The sequence below is a fragment of the Bos indicus x Bos taurus genome, chromosome 16 (assembly GCF_003369695.1).
Source record: "Bos indicus x Bos taurus breed Angus x Brahman F1 hybrid chromosome 16, Bos_hybrid_MaternalHap_v2.0, whole genome shotgun sequence".
NCBI lineage: Eukaryota > Metazoa > Chordata > Mammalia > Artiodactyla > Bovidae > Bos > Bos indicus x Bos taurus.
Genome location: NC_040091.1, coordinates 34289936 through 34305720, shown reverse-complemented (window position 1 = coordinate 34305720; position 15785 = coordinate 34289936). Strand labels below are relative to the sequence as shown.

General features: G+C 35.8%; 1 protein-coding gene across 1 annotated transcript in view; it reads left to right on the top strand.

Annotated features, from left to right (window-relative positions):
• EXO1 (exonuclease 1) overlaps window positions 1-15248 on the top strand; it is a 48393-nt gene extending 33145 nt beyond the window's left edge. The window contains exons 13-15 of the mRNA XM_027564721.1: window positions 1835-1936; window positions 7533-7726; window positions 10466-15248. Of these exons, the coding sequence (XP_027420522.1) occupies window positions 1835-1936; window positions 7533-7726; window positions 10466-10604 (435 nt within the window). The 3' untranslated portion in view covers window positions 10605-15248. The remainder of the gene's footprint in view (window positions 1-1834; window positions 1937-7532; window positions 7727-10465) is intronic.
• The last annotated feature ends 537 nt before the right edge of the window (window positions 15249-15785 follow it).

Here is a 15785-nt window from a genome sequence, read left to right as displayed (position 1 = left end):
TACATGTGTTCCCCATCCTGAACCCTCCTCCCTCCTCCCTCCCCATACCATCCCTCTGGGTCGTCCCAGTGCACCAGCCCCAAACATCCAGTATCGTGCATCGAACCTGGACTGGCGACTCATTTCATATACGATATTATACATATTTCAATGCCATTCTCCCAAATCATCCCACCCTCTCCCTCTCCCACAGAGGCCAAAAGACTGTTCTATACATCAGTGTCTCTTTTGCTGTCTCGTATACAGGGTTATTGTTACCATCTTTCTAAATTCCATATATATATATGTTAGTATACTGTATTGGTGTTTTTCTTTCTGTGAGGATACTTTCAAGTCCTCTGAACTCCTTTAGGGTATTTTTGTTCCTTTTCCAATAGACATCTTCCTGTTTTACTAACTTTGTAAAGCTTGCTTACCAGCTCACAGCCTAAGAGCTCGTCATGCTGACAAAACTCTCCACATGTCTGTCTTCTGGGCAATCATTTTTGTGCTTACAGTTATAGAAACATAAATTCTCTCCCCTCACCAAAAAAAAAACAAACTAAACTAAAAATCTTTCTTTAAATCATCTCTTGCCACCAGATGTGGTAAATTTCCCTTAGGATAAAAGGATTAATGGTCAAACAATTGGGACAATAACAGGTAACTTAAAAATTATGTTATCTTTCTTTATTCAGAAAATGTTTTAGAGTGTCACTGACGTTTCATTTTGAATATAATTTTTACTGTATGATTCTGAAGAAAATGCATTGGAGATTTCCATTGGTGGTTCACTGTGAAAAGCAACAACTGTATACTCTATGTTTATTAAGTTCATTAACCCTATTTGAGGTTAATTAATCTTAGGATCTTACTCTTGATCTTTCTTTTAAGAAACAATATAGCCCAGAGTCATCACTACTATGAGCAAGGAATGTTAGTGTTTCTGTAAGTTACAATCCAAATTAAAGGAATATTTTTGACTTTTGGATTGCTTTTTAAGTATATAATGTTATGTAGAATCCCAAGATAAATATATATATGTTTTAAATCCTCTTGAAAAATGCAGAAATGTAAAGTCTCCTGAATTTATTTATTTACTTTCTAAAGTCCTTGAAAGGGTGCAGCATCACAGGGATTCTGTATCCGATGGCTTACGCAAGAAGGTTGCTTAGAAATTTGGCATGAAGCATGCCATTGTTTCCATGAACATGAGTTGCTTTTCCCCAGATTACTGTGACTTTGTTGAGCATTGTTCTTTGCTTTGTACACACAGAAGCATATCTCTTGCCTGGGTAGAAGTCAATTTCATCTCAGGCATATGTCCGCTCAGTCATGTCCAACTCTTCGTGACCCCATGGACATAGCCCACCAGGCTCCTCTGTCCATGGAATTCTCCAGGCAAGAATACTAGAGTGTATTGCCATTCCCTTCTCCAGGGGGTCATCCCAACCCAGGAGTCAAACCCGGGTCTCCTGCATTGCAGGCAGATTCTTTACCATCTCAGCCACCAGTTATAAACACCTTCAATTTTAAGAAGAGCTGTGTGCTCTTTCTGGTTCTGGAGACCCCACTTAGAGCTTTTTAATTTATATTTTATACAATTTACTTCTCCAGCTGAAATTTCTTACTAGTTTTCTGTAGTGAGACTGGCAAAGATCATTCTTTCCACATTAATTTTCTTTTATTGTATTTCATGCTTTTAATACTTTTTTTCTTCTGAGAAGTTACATTTTATTTACACTGATTTTTCTCAATTTACTTGTTTTATGTTTTGTTGAATATTGGTCAGTTGTCATAAAATCTTGATAGTAAAAATCTAATTTTGCTTTATTTTTCGATCTTGGGGATCTAGGAATCTGATTGCAATTTTAAGTCACTTGATAAACAAGGTAATCAGAAATCCAAGCTACACTTGTTTCATTTTTCGAAGAAAGACACGCCTCTAAGAAACAAGGTAAAACACTTATATAAATTACTTTTAAATTTCAGAAGCAGGGCATGCTTATTACCAGGAAATATGTATATAAGCAAATTTAAAACTCAAAGTGCCTGTATTCTTATTTACACAAAAATGTCTACCTTCAAATCTTTAAGACCATATTTGTACTTGATTTGTATCGGGTTGGCCAAAACGTTCCTTCAGTTTTTAGGTAAAAATAAAAGACACATTTTTCATTTTCACCAAGAACTTTATTGAACAACATATTCATTGTTTTGTTCCACTACCTTCTGCTATTTTCCAGGCAACTTCGTAACTCTATCTTCCCAAAACTTTTTATCATTTTGAATAAAGAATTGTTCCAGGTACATTATTTTCAAAATTTTATAAAGACCAAAATAAATGAAAATCCGAAGTTATAATATCTGAATGTGGCAGTTAAATCAGAAAACCAGTCTAGCTGTAAATTTTTGCTTGGTCATCAAAGAAACCTTGTGGTATCCTGATGGAAGATGACACGTTTTCTGTTGACTCTTTTCATCTAGTGCTGCTTTCAGTTGGTCCAGTTGGGAGCAGTACTTGTTGGAATTAATTGTTTGGTTTTCCAGAAGGAACTCACAATAAAGGACTCCTTTCCAATTCCACCGTATGCACATCACTTTCTTTTTTTTTTTAATTTTATTTTATTTTTAAACTTTACATAATTGTATTAGTTTTGCCAAATATCAAAATGAATCCGCCACAGGTATACATCACTTTCTTTGGATAAAGACTGTCCTTCAGTATGGTTGGTAGTTCTTCTGTTCCGTGATCTCTTCTGTTCCACATTGTTGAACAGTGTCCACTTTTGATTGCCTGTCACAATTTGTTCTTATAACAGAATGTTTTAATTATGTTTAAGTAGAAAATCACATGCATAAATACTGTCAAGGTTTTTTTTTTTTTCACTTATATGGAACCTAAACTTCAAAGCAATTAAAATAAGCAAGCTGGTGCATATGATTTTCAAATGTGATTTGGATATTTGAGTATGTGAGTGAGCTATCTCCTGTGTGGTATAACTTTGATCTCAGTTTACATCTCCCTTTGATCACTGTCAACTTGAATTGGTCTACCTGACCGTGGATCTTCATCTAGCAAGAAATTTTTACCTTTCCTGGAATGAAAAGTGAAAAATGAAAGTGAAAGTTGCTCAGTCATCTCCAACTCTTTGCAACCCCATGAACTATACAGTCCATGGAATTCTCCAGACCAGAATGCTGGAGTGGGTAGCCTTTCCCTTCTCCAGGTGATCTTCCCAATCCAGAGATTGAAGCCAGGTCTCCTGCATTGCAGGTGGATTCTTTACCACCTGAGCCACAAGGGAAGCCCAAGAATACTGGAGTGGGTAGCCTATCCCTTCTCCAGTGGGTCTTCCTGACCCAGAAATCGAACCAGGGTCTCCTGCATTGCAGGTGGATTCTTTACCAACTGAGCTATCAGGGAATAATAAAGTATAATATTGCCAAAAATATTTTTAAAATTCCATCTTCAATATTAAAATGACTGCACAGAAATTCACTATTTTTTTTTTTTTAAGCACACTAATATGAAAGCTGTCACAATGCTATCTAACAAAATTGTTTCAAATGAAGTTATAGACAAGGAAGTGCTATTAGAGCCATCTTATGGAAAAAACCTAATGAACATTTTGGCCAACCTAATAGGTGTTTAAGTTGTGAAACTTGCTTTTTTTTTTTCTTTATAGTATTTAAAGATCTATTTCATGTACTTAAGTAACATTACTTATAATGACTAAAATATGCCATGGTGTGGGTTTAACTAATCTTCTTATGTTTGTCCTTTACTCTAAACATTTTTGTTATACCAAACAGTACTGCAATGAAGATTTTGTTGATAAATGTTTGAGTACTATACACGTTCTTAATTTTTCATGGGGATGAATTCTGTGGAGTGGTATTACTGGTCCAAGGGCAGGTATGATGTAAAGCTTTGATGTGTATTGCAAAAAGGCCTTTTAGAAACTGGGTCCCTGATAAGTCAAGGGTTTTTTTCAGTCAGACTATATAAATATTTGTGTGCCTGCATAGTGAAAGCTCATAAGTCAAAAGCCCATTTTATGTATTAAGTGTCTTGCCAGTATCAAAATACTAATTCCTAACTTAAAAATGGGCAAGAGACATGAACAGAGATCACAAAAGCAAAAAGCCCAAGTGGATGATTAACATATAAAAGCATGTTCAACCTCATTAGTAATCAAATAACACAAATTAAAGTAAGGCAATGGCACCCCACTCCAGTACTCTTGCCTGGAAAATTTCCATGGATGGAGGAGCCTAGTAGGCTGCAGTCCATGGGGTTGCTAAGAGTCAGACACGACTGAGTGACTTCACTTTCACTTTTCACTTTCATGCATTGGAGAAGGAAATGGCAACCCACTCCAGTGTTCTTGCCTGGAGAACCTCAGGGACAGGGGAGCCTGGTGGGCTGCCGTCTCTGGGGTCGCACAGAGTCAGACACGACTGAAGTGACTTAGCAGCAAAGTAATAAAATATAATTTCTTACCTCTTATTTTTCCAAAAGTTTTTAATTTACTGATTTTATAAGGGTATAAAGTGCTGAGATGAATAATCACATTTAAGATATCATAATACTATTAATTGGTATGTTAATTATCCCAATAATTAATTAATTAGGATAATAATTACTTAAGATAATCATATTGAGGAGAATAAGAATTGCAGTGCCATTTCTGGAAAGCAATTTGAAAGAGTTCAAATAATTTAACCCAGTAAGTACATTCTAGAACTTGAGCTTAAAGAGATAATGAGAATTTAAATACAAGACAACTTATTCTTGCATTGGTTGCAATAGTGAAAAATTGGGGGAAAAAATCTAAATATCTAAAAAATAAATGGGTGAAATACATTAAATACTTTGTTGGTTTTAGTGGACATATATTATTTTTCTTATATAAGAAAGCTATATTTATATAGTTAATAATGTTACTTTCTTATGTTTATTTGTAAAAGCATAGAAACTTTACAAACATTTTTAATAAGTGACTAGTACATCTATTTGAAAGAAGGTCATATCTCATACTATGTAAATATAAAACTGAAAGATATTAAGGATATAAATGCAAAATATGTAAATATAAAGTGAAAGTTGCCCAGTCATGTCCGACTTTTTGGGGACCCCCAAAAGTATGAGCTGTATAGTCCAAGGACTAGATGTATATGAACTGTATAGTCCAAGGACTTCTCCAGGCCAGAATACTGGAGTGGGTAGCTATTCTCTTCTCCAGGGATCTTGCCAACCTAGGGATCAAATCCAGGTCTCCTGCACTGCAGACGGATTCTTTACTAGCTGAGCCAACAGAAAATATAAGTTTCTTTTAAAAATCTCTGAGTGAGAAAGACTTTTTCAAACAGATTCTGTGTTGTAAAAATTTCTATATCATTTTTGAATGAAAAGGGAAACCATACTATTAAATAATATGTATAGCATGGTGTTTTTGTTTGCTTAAACTCTTGACAATACGCATATTGTGTATGTTTGTATGTGTGTGTGTGTTAGTCACTTAGTCGTATCCGACTCTGTGACCCCACGGACTGTAGCCCACCAGGCTCTTCTGTCCATGGGATTTTCCAGGCAAGAATGCTATAGTGGGTTGCCATTCCTTTCTCCAGGGGATCTTCCCGACCCAGAGACTGAACCCAGATCTCCTGCACTGCAGGCAGACTCTTTACCTTCTGAACCTCCAGGGAAGCCCATGTTTGTATAATCATGGTAAAAAGTCTGGAAAGATATTAAAATTATTTGCAGTGATAGGACTAAAGATATAGAAAGTACTTTCTCAAAAGAAGTTACGTCTGAACATTAAACCATCATCTTTTTATTATTATTATACTTTCAGATTTGCATTGTCAGTGTTTTAACTGACACTTCTGTTTTGGTGACAGCTCCCCAGATGAACCTTCCCTCTTGCTCCCTGGTGTCCATCTTCAGTATATAAAATCAAACTCATCTTTCTTTTTTAACCTATAACCAGTGCTTCTTAAAGCACTTATCAGCTGTAGTAATATTTGCTCTGTGTCACTTAGTTTCAAAATCTTAGGGTTGTCCTCTTTCTTTATAACATCGAGCTAGATCCTTCTTTTTCAAGGGCTAAAGAAAAACAATCAGGACATCTATACCTATCTAAATCCTGTTTCTTTCTCTGTCTTATTTCTTGTTCTCCTTTTTTCCTATCACCAACATCCTAATTTAATATTTCATCTTTCAGGTGTGAATCTGTCCATTCTTTATACACCCTCTACTAGGTTCATCAATTTTAAATCCTTGTTTTATATTACCACACTCATACTGTCCTAAAAAAAAACAGTAACAAAACTTTAATGGCTCCACATTTCTAGCAGCATACAAGTCAATGGATTCAAGGCGCAGATAAAGACAAATATCATATGACATCATTTAATCATGGAATCTTTTTTAAAAAATGATACACATGAATTGATTTACAAATCAGAAATAGAGTCACAGACATAGAAAACAAACTTAAGTTGCCAAAGGGGATAGTGGGGAAAGTAGGGTAGGGACATAAGCTAGGTGTTGGGGATTAGCATATACACACTGCTGCTACTGCTGCTAAGTCGCTTCAGTCGTGTCCGACTCTGTGCGGCCCCATAGACGGCAGCCCACCAGGCTCCCGCATCCCTGGGAATCTCCAGGCAAGAACACTGGAGTGGGTTGCCATTTCCTTCTCTAATACATGAAAGGGAAAAGTGAAAGTGAAGTCGCTCAGTCGTGTCCAACTCTCAGCGACCCCATGGACTGCAGCCTACCAGGCTCCTCCGCCCATGGGATTTTCCAGACAAGAGTACTGGAGTGGGGTGCCATTGCCTATATAAAATAACAAGGACCTACTGTATAGCACAGGGAAATATACTCAGTATCTTGTGATAACCTATAAGGGAAAAGAATCTGAAAAGAATATATATATAATATATATGTGTATATAACTGAGTCACTTTGCTGTACCCTTAAAATTAATACAATATTGTAAATTATACCTCAAAAATCAATAGATCAACTTAAATGTCAGTAGAGATCTGTTTAAGTAAATTATGGTACATATATACAATGGAAAAGATAAGCAGCCTATTCAAAACAAAATTCAGTTCTATATGTGAAATGGAAAAATCTTCAAGATACATTACTTGGTAAAATCAAGATATATTAAGCAAGGAAAAAAAGTACACATTGTAGTATGACACAATTTTTAGTATGCTGCCAGTCATGTGGTGTGTGTATGTAAATGAATTCAGTCATTGCACAGGAAACCAGTAATAGCAATTGCCTAAACGCAGTGACGAAGCAAGAGAGACTCACTTTTCTGTCTTTTCTTTTGTAACTCTTGAATTTAGGTACATGGATCACCTGTTAAAAATATTATATAAGTTTTGCAGACCTAAACCCACTTTTGCACATTGATTATAGGTTATTTTTTGTTCCAGTGTATAAATAATTTTGTTTCAGTGTATAAAGTTTGAGATTAAAGGTAGTTTGTTTTAACACAGTAGTATTAAAACAAGCATTTAATCTTCAGATTCCTGGGCTGTATAAATCCAGTTCTGTGGACAGTCTTTCTACAACCAAGATCAAACCTTTAGTACCTGCCAGAGCCAGTGGGCTGAGCAAGAAGCCACCAAGTGTCCATAAGAGAAATCATCACAATGCCGAGAACAAGCCAGGACTGCAGATCAAAATCAATGAACTCTGGAAAAATTTTGTATTTAAAAAGTGAGTTACCGTGTTACTGATTCTAAAATAGTATAAATCATTTTTTTTCTATAATCTTAATTCCTGTCTCCTCTTTCTATTTTCATATGAATCAGTTTCTTTTTCTCTTACCCTAAGAGCTTTAATTTCCTCTGGTCCCTGTAACTGACTCTTTGTAAGAAATATGTAGTCTCAGTTTCTGTATCTTCTTTTTAGTGAAAAGATGGCCAACTGAAAACCTCAGTTCTCAGTCTGGCTTTGGGGTCTCTATGTTGTTAAGCAAACTACTTTTCCAGGGCTTAAGTGCCTCAGCTTTTTTTCCTTCTAAAAGTTGTTTCAGACTTGAGAACGGAAAGATAATGCTGTATGGTTACTTTTGGACTTAAGGCAGTTTGTTTCCCTAAATTACCTCATCTAAAATGGGAAGAATCAATGAGTTTATGAGTTTTTATGATGAATTAGCCAGATTTCTATGGTATATGGCCAACTGTTTTAAGAAAGTTGACCTGGCATATATCTACATTTTTTGAACCACTTTACTTCCGTTAGACAACAAAATTAACCACAGAGTAGCATGACTTTATAGTTAATTTATTTTCTTGTTCTTATTACAGCAAATGTGCCAAGAATAAAAGCAAAGAGAAAGGGGTCGGGGGAGGTGACTTACATGGGATGGTAAGATTAAACTTTCAGTTCAGTTCAGTTCAGTCGCTCAGTCGTGTCCGACTCTTTGCGACCCCATGAATCGCAGCACGCCAGGCCTCCCTGTCCATCACCAACTCCCGGAGTTCACTCAGACTCACGTCCATCGAGTCAGTGATGACATCCAGCCATCTCATCCTCTGTTGTCCCTTTCTCCTCCCACCTTCAAGCTTTCCCAGCATTCAGTTCAGTTCAGTTCAGTCGCTCAGTTGTGTCCGACTCTTTGTGACCCCATGAATTGTAGCACGCCAGGCCTCCCTGTCCATCACCAACTCTTAGAGTTCACTCAGACTCACGTTCATCGAGTCAGTGATGCCATCCAGCCATCTCATCCTCTGTCGTCCCCTTCTCCTCCTGCCCCCAATCCCTCCCAGCATCAGGGTCTTTTCCAATGAGTCATCTCTTTGCATGAGGTGGCCAAAGATTAAACTTTACCTAGTAGATATTGTTATCACAATCAGTTGAGATAGTATTAGTGGAAATACTTTGTAATAAGTGCTGGACAATTAATTTTTACTTACATTGTGTAAAGTCTAGATTAAACCATATAGCAGCAGTTCTCAAGCTTTTTGCCTTTAGGAACACTTTATAGTCTTAAAAATTACTGAGAGCCCAAAAGTACTTTGCTTTATGTGGGTTATATCTGTTTTTAATCTGTTATTAAAAGGGACATTTAGAAAATATTTATTTATTTTAAAATAACAACAATCTCATTTCATCTTAAAATTGATAGTATATTTTTACAAAACTATGTTTTTCAAAACAAAAGTGAGAATGACATTGTTTTACATTTTTGCAGATCTTTTCTGTCCAATTTAATGTAACTGAACTGCATTCTTATATCTGCTTCTTTGTTTGATTTGTTATGTTTTGGTTGAGTTATATGAAGAAAATCTGGTCCCACATGTAAATGCACTTTAGCATAATAGCATTTTTTATTTAATTTTAATTTTTCTTCTTTTATATTACACCAAAATTCAGTACGTGGTAGTTTCTCAAAAGTTGTAATATAGGATATGAAACCATATTAATTGATTTTTATATATTACAGTCTACTGGCTCATATTGTATTTTGGTGTTCATCTTTTACTCATTCATAATTTTATAACATTGGTGTAAATCATTTGAAAAATGTGGACTTACTGAGTTGTGCTTATCTTTCAATTGTTGACACATTTCATTATACAATATTTTTAAAAATCACAGTCTTGCCAGCAGTCTTTTAAGTATTGGGAAGGCGTCAAGGGACAGATATAAGTTTTCCAAAATTCTAATTTTCACTGGAAAGCTTGAATTTTTGTCTCTGGCAACTAATGCTGTTAGGTTTTGTTTTTTTTTTCCTTAGAAATAACAAACAATCTCTGTTCATTTTAGAGAAGCCCTTTGCTAAATAATTAAATTTGAATTTCCATAGTGAGACTGACTTTTCTTTTAGTACTATCAATATTTCTTAAACAGTTTGGTGATACTGTGTTGACTCATTGTCAGCAGCTTATTATCAACACAAGTGTCCTTTTTTAGGTTATTGATACAAGTATCATCACAGTATGAAAAGTATATAAAGTCTAAATACTATTATGAAAATAGTTTTAAATATTACAAACCCCCCAAAAGGGTCTTGGGAATAGGATTAGTTTTTATAGACGTAGAACTTCCTTCCAAAAGTTGGGAGAGGGGAAGGAGTGAAAAGATAGGGCTTAAACGTTTGTTCATGCTTCACTCACGCTGCTTCTCAGCCAGACTTGAGAAGGATGCTAGAAAGAAAAAAACTAAAGTTTGTTTACTGAAATCATTCTACCTTAGCTAGTGTCTGTTTAGTAGTGGTGTGGTACCTCCTTTGAAAGATGATTTAGAAAGCAGGAATGGGTACTAAGAAGCAAAACTCAAATTCTGTGGGGCATACTCAGAGGAGAATTTGATTGTGTTACATAATGAATTGAGAGAAATTATACAGTAGAGGTTCTTATCCTCTTTATATACCTCTATTTTGTCCAGGCAGATTATTATCGAATAAACACTACCATAAAAACACCAAATTCATTTTATTATATTTTGCAGAGATTCTGAAAAGCTTCCTTCTTGTAAGAAGCCAGATCCCCTGTCTCCAGTCAAAGATAACATCCAGCTAACTCCAGAAGAAGAGGATATATTTAACAATTCTGAATGTATGCTTGTTCAGAGAGCACTATTCCAGTAAACGCAAGCAGCTGGGAGACTGTTGCCTGCAAGAGAATCTCTATCAATTTCGAGTCCTGTTTGGAAATGAGGCCATTCTGAAAGATTTGTTCTTAGATCTATGCTATTTATTTTAAATAGAACACAATTTTTTATAATAATTTTGTAACTGTTCTTGTTTGGCTTTTTATATTTTTATAAGAAGCTAACTAGAGAAAGAACTTTGGAAAATCTACTCTCCTACTTTCCCTGTGGTACAGCGGCTAAGACTCCTTGCACCCAATGCAGGGGACCTGGGTTCGACCCCTGATCAGGGAACTAGATCCCACTTGCCACAACTAAGGGTCCCCATGCTGCAACTAGGTCCCAGTGCAGCCAAAATACATAGTTTTAAAACAAAAATCTATTCTAAAGAAACAAAAATCTATTCCAAAGATTTCTATAATGTTGTCAAATACAAAGATGGTAAATGGAAAACCACAATTCTGTGATCATTTTGTACTATAAGAAATTACTATACTTTTCCATGTTTTCATTTTTTTCCACCTGCCTTTCTTGTCTTTCAGGGTTGAATTGGAAATATGGTTGCTGGGATGGGAGGGGTAGTTGGAAGGGTTAAAGATCACTGCATAAATGGGACAGTGCTCTGTCATCCCTGAAGAGCTTGGTAGGTTACAGATTGACAGTGAAGGAAAATTGCTTTCAGCATCTTATGAAAGGAACTACTTATATCATTCATATTCTTAAACTTCCAAAATAGCCTGTTTCTCTTGTATATCTGTTTTGAAGTGTAGGCTAAAAATTCCTTAACTTACATTTAAAACTTATGTCCTAGGTGTGATGTAAGATATTACTACTAAAGCTACAGAATCGATGATTTGTCCATACTCTGCAAAGAAATAGATGGGAACCAAAACCAGGTATGCAAGTGAAGATCTGAAGTAAGGAAGTGAAGTGACAGTCTGACCAGAAGTAAAACAGTTATAAAAGTGTCTGAGATATAGAGGATAAATGAAAGGGATTCAGAGCAGTTTAATTTTTATGAGACTTAGTAGAGGACTTGGATAAAGAGTCCAAGTGGAAAAAAACATAATGTTTTAAGAAACAGCATAAAAATTTTAAATGGAGACAATTTTTTTCTCAAAATCTGGAAAAAGGTATACAAAGAACAAAAGCAAAATGGAACTTTCTGTGAATGTTTCCTATTACAGAACAAATTGAGAAAGGGAAATGGCAACAGTGCTGTAGTTTTTCAGTCTCCGAACCCCCACATAACCACAACTGGATGACAAAGTCAAAATACCAGTGAACAACATTACAACAAATTCAGATGGCATCATGTATTTAAATCCCAAAATGTAAGTAGGTGAAGACAAGCCACCAACAGCCACAAGACTGCAAGGAGGTACTGACATCTATATGGGAGAAGTAGAGAATGGCAATAGGTCATCTAATGGACTTACAGAACTTACAGAGTAGTTGTTGAAACACAGAGCAGACCAAGTTGCAAACAGCATTTAAAACTGTTATGCAATCCAATGGTAAATGAGGCCTGCAATTATATCTGAAGGACTGAAGCAGTGTAGTCCATATGAACTTTTGAGATGATTTCCCATATTTGCCAAGGCTTCCTTCTAGGGGAACAGGGTCCCTCACAGAAGAGAAACTGCTGGCAAGTAAAACAAAAGCTTGAGTGGGAAAGAGGCAGTAGACACAAAGGAAGAGGAAGAGTTGGCCAAGAAATCTCAGCAGGATACTGCCTGAGTATACTTTGAACACTGAGAAAGCAGCAAAACAGCTGAGAAGCTCCCATGAGCCGTGCCTGCTCAAAGTTTAGGAAATTTATTTTTACTTAAAAAGAAACTACAGAAAAATGTTTAGGTCAGTCCTTTACAAAACTGATTTAATGACTCAAGCAGTATAACATCTCTACAAATAATGAAAATCTACCAGAAAGGCCCACTGAGCCAATCAAAACCAGTACATTTGAAAATGTGCTAAAAGTTAAGGAAATGCTATAGAATATGAAGGAAATTTCGAACTGGAAAAAGTCAGAGGGGCGGGGGGGGGAAAAGGCAAGCTCAGGAAAGCATTAGAAATAAAAATTGCAGAAATTAAAGCTAGAAGGAACACAAGCAAATATCATACAGATAGATGATGCCTTAAATAGGTTAAAAAAAAAAAAACCAAAATGGAAAAAACACCTTAAAAGATTAGCAAGTCACAGATACTGAAGATGGAGCAGAAGGTCCAATATACAGATAATAAGAGTCTCTGAAGAAAACACAACCTATTATTTCAGCAAAATTTTAAATTTTAAGATTTGAAACAATATTTTTAAAATGCACTCTTTCACCCAGGATTATTGATCCCAAACAGCTAACACCAAGACGTAAGCAACAAGTTACTTTAAAGAAGGAAAAATCCTCTGGATAGGCAAGGACAGTGAGTGACATGTAAGAAAAAAAATAATAATCATGAGATTTTTCCACAATTATTCTTTATACCTGAAGAAATTGAGTAATGTGTTACAGATACTCAAGGGAAAATGTAAGCAAAAGATTTTATATTCAACAAAATCACCTTCAAGTATAAAGAATACAAACATCTATCAAACAAGAATTTGGAAATTATTGCTCACTTAAGCTCTTCCTGAGAAATCAGAAAATAACCAAAATAACTGGAGAAATAGCACCATAACTATTGATGATGACCATCAAACATAGTGATTTGTACAACTAAAAATGAGAGCTAAAAGGGAAATATGATATGCAATGACTGTGTGCCCAGATGATATAGACAGTACAGCTACAGAGAAGAGACCATATGCAAAACATTTGGTTTAGTTTGAAGTAGTCTGATAATTGTTATTTTAGGACTGTTGTGTATATAATGTGGGATAGGGTAAACGAGTATTTGTGGGATATTTTAATTCATCCCCAATTTTCTTGAGAACCAAGATTCTTCCCCACCCCCAAGATTCTTAATGTCTAGGAAAAAGATTAAGACAAAATACAGAACAGCTTAATTTTTTTTAATGTAGTTATAAACTTGAGTTGGAAGTACTAGTAAACTTATGAATGTATATACACACATATACATATATGTGTATGTGTACATACATAGAGCTTCCCTGGTAGCTTAGATGGTAAAGCGTCTGCCTACAGTGCGGGAGACCTACCCACACATACTAAAGAGACCCAGAAAAAAGTAACCAATCCTTTACCAATGAGCATCCCAATCACTAGTCTTAATATACCACTTTTTACTGAAAGAAATGAGAGCTTGGAAAAGACGTATAAAAGCAAGCCTGAGGGATCTTGTTAAAACAGAAGTCTTTAGTGAGTAATATGTAATTTCAAAAATGTAAATTCAAAAATAAGAGAAATATAAGGAGACACCTGAAGAGGACCCCACTCTCCAAACATGGGTGATTTTGATCTTGAAAAGATAGGAACTGTCCTTTGTTTGATCCCATCATAAACATATTTTAAAAAATTGGTCACCTTCAGAAGATGACAGAGTATCAACGCATTATCTTGAATATGGGAAAGTAAAAGGAGAAATATCAGGCATTTCCCCTATCTTTATACTGTATACTTTATACTCCAGGCAAGAATACTGGAATGGGTTGCCACTTCCTTCTCCAGGGGATCTTCCCAACCCAGGAATCAAACCTGGGTCTCCTGCATTGCTGGCAGATTCTTTACCAACTGAGTTACAAGGAATGCCCATCTTTATACTGTACCAGTGGGTTACCAAACAGAAGATAAATCTCTTTTTAGTGCTCTAACAATGAAAAAGAGATATTACTGTTTTGCAATCCCCAGTGGATTAATGGATTTAGGTTTAGAGTGTCAGCTGCTATTAACATTGTAACTAGACATTTCATTTCTCTTAATGAAAGAACTCAGCATCCTCTAGTCTTGCCACGGGATTGGAGATGAGACATCATTCCTCTGGATCCAACTGCAGAATTGCAGAAAATACAGAGGACAGAGGAAATAGGGAACTGCAACCTGAGTGTGCAATTAGCAAAATTCAGACAGCAAGAAATTACAGATTAAATGCCTTTGGATTCTCAACAGATAAATTTTAAGGAAAGGGAGAGGAAAAGTCCATATTAAAAAAAGGACAAAACTAAATTATTTAGGGAGGCCCACTCTGGTGATTAGACAATAAGAGAAATATAAGGAAGCGATAGCTATAAAATTTAGGGTGGTGGTTACAGGGAGCTCAGTAGTGTCCAACTCTTTGTGACCCTATGGACTATAGAGTTCATGGAATTCTCCAGGCCAGAATACTGGAGTGGATAGTCTTTCCCTTCTCCAAGGGATCTTCCCAGCTCAGGGATTGAACCCAGGTTTCTCGAATTATGACAAGGTTTGCTCATAGTAGCTTATTAGGGTATTGATGTCAGAAAGTAAAATGGTGGCCTTCTAATTTATTAGGCCATTTACTTGTTTTGTGTGGCCCTTCATATTCTGTTTTTTTCATTTATGTAAATATTTGTTAAAATGTTTACAATGGTGTGTTGGTTTCTGCCATACAACAATTTTTTTAAATCATATTATTTTAATAGTATTCCATCAAATTGAAAATATGATTGTAAGAGGCATCATTAATTTATGTACCGTTGGGAATAAACTCCATCAACTTTAAGGTATACACTGTTCTTAAAAATGTTAAAATACGTACCTTAGACTATAGGCCCTGCCACAATTCAGTGATACACATCCTGTGCCTTGGGCACGGAATCCAGCAACTATCCTCGTTTCCAAAAGTTAACTGGACAGTCGGCACCAGACAACCTCTGTTCTTGAAAGACATGAAGCACAGTGAAAGTACAAGGAGGAAAAGATGGGATAAAGTGACAACAAATTGAACTCGGTCTCACTTCCCTATATAGGTCCCATTCTCTCTTCTTCTGGGGTTCCAGCTGCACACATTAGAAAGCTATAAGTTGTCACATAGCTATTAGGGCTGTTACGTTTACTTTCTACTCCGTTTTTCAGTTTGGGTAATTGCTATGAACCCATTTTCTAGTTAACCAATTCTTTCCCTGACTCTTCATCTGGGTTATTCTGCTTTTTGTTTTTATTTCTTGTATTTCTAACTTACAGTTTCTGTCTCTCTGCTGACATTCCCCCAACCCGCTCATGCACATATGGTCCATATTTTATGCAAGGCATATTAACTATAG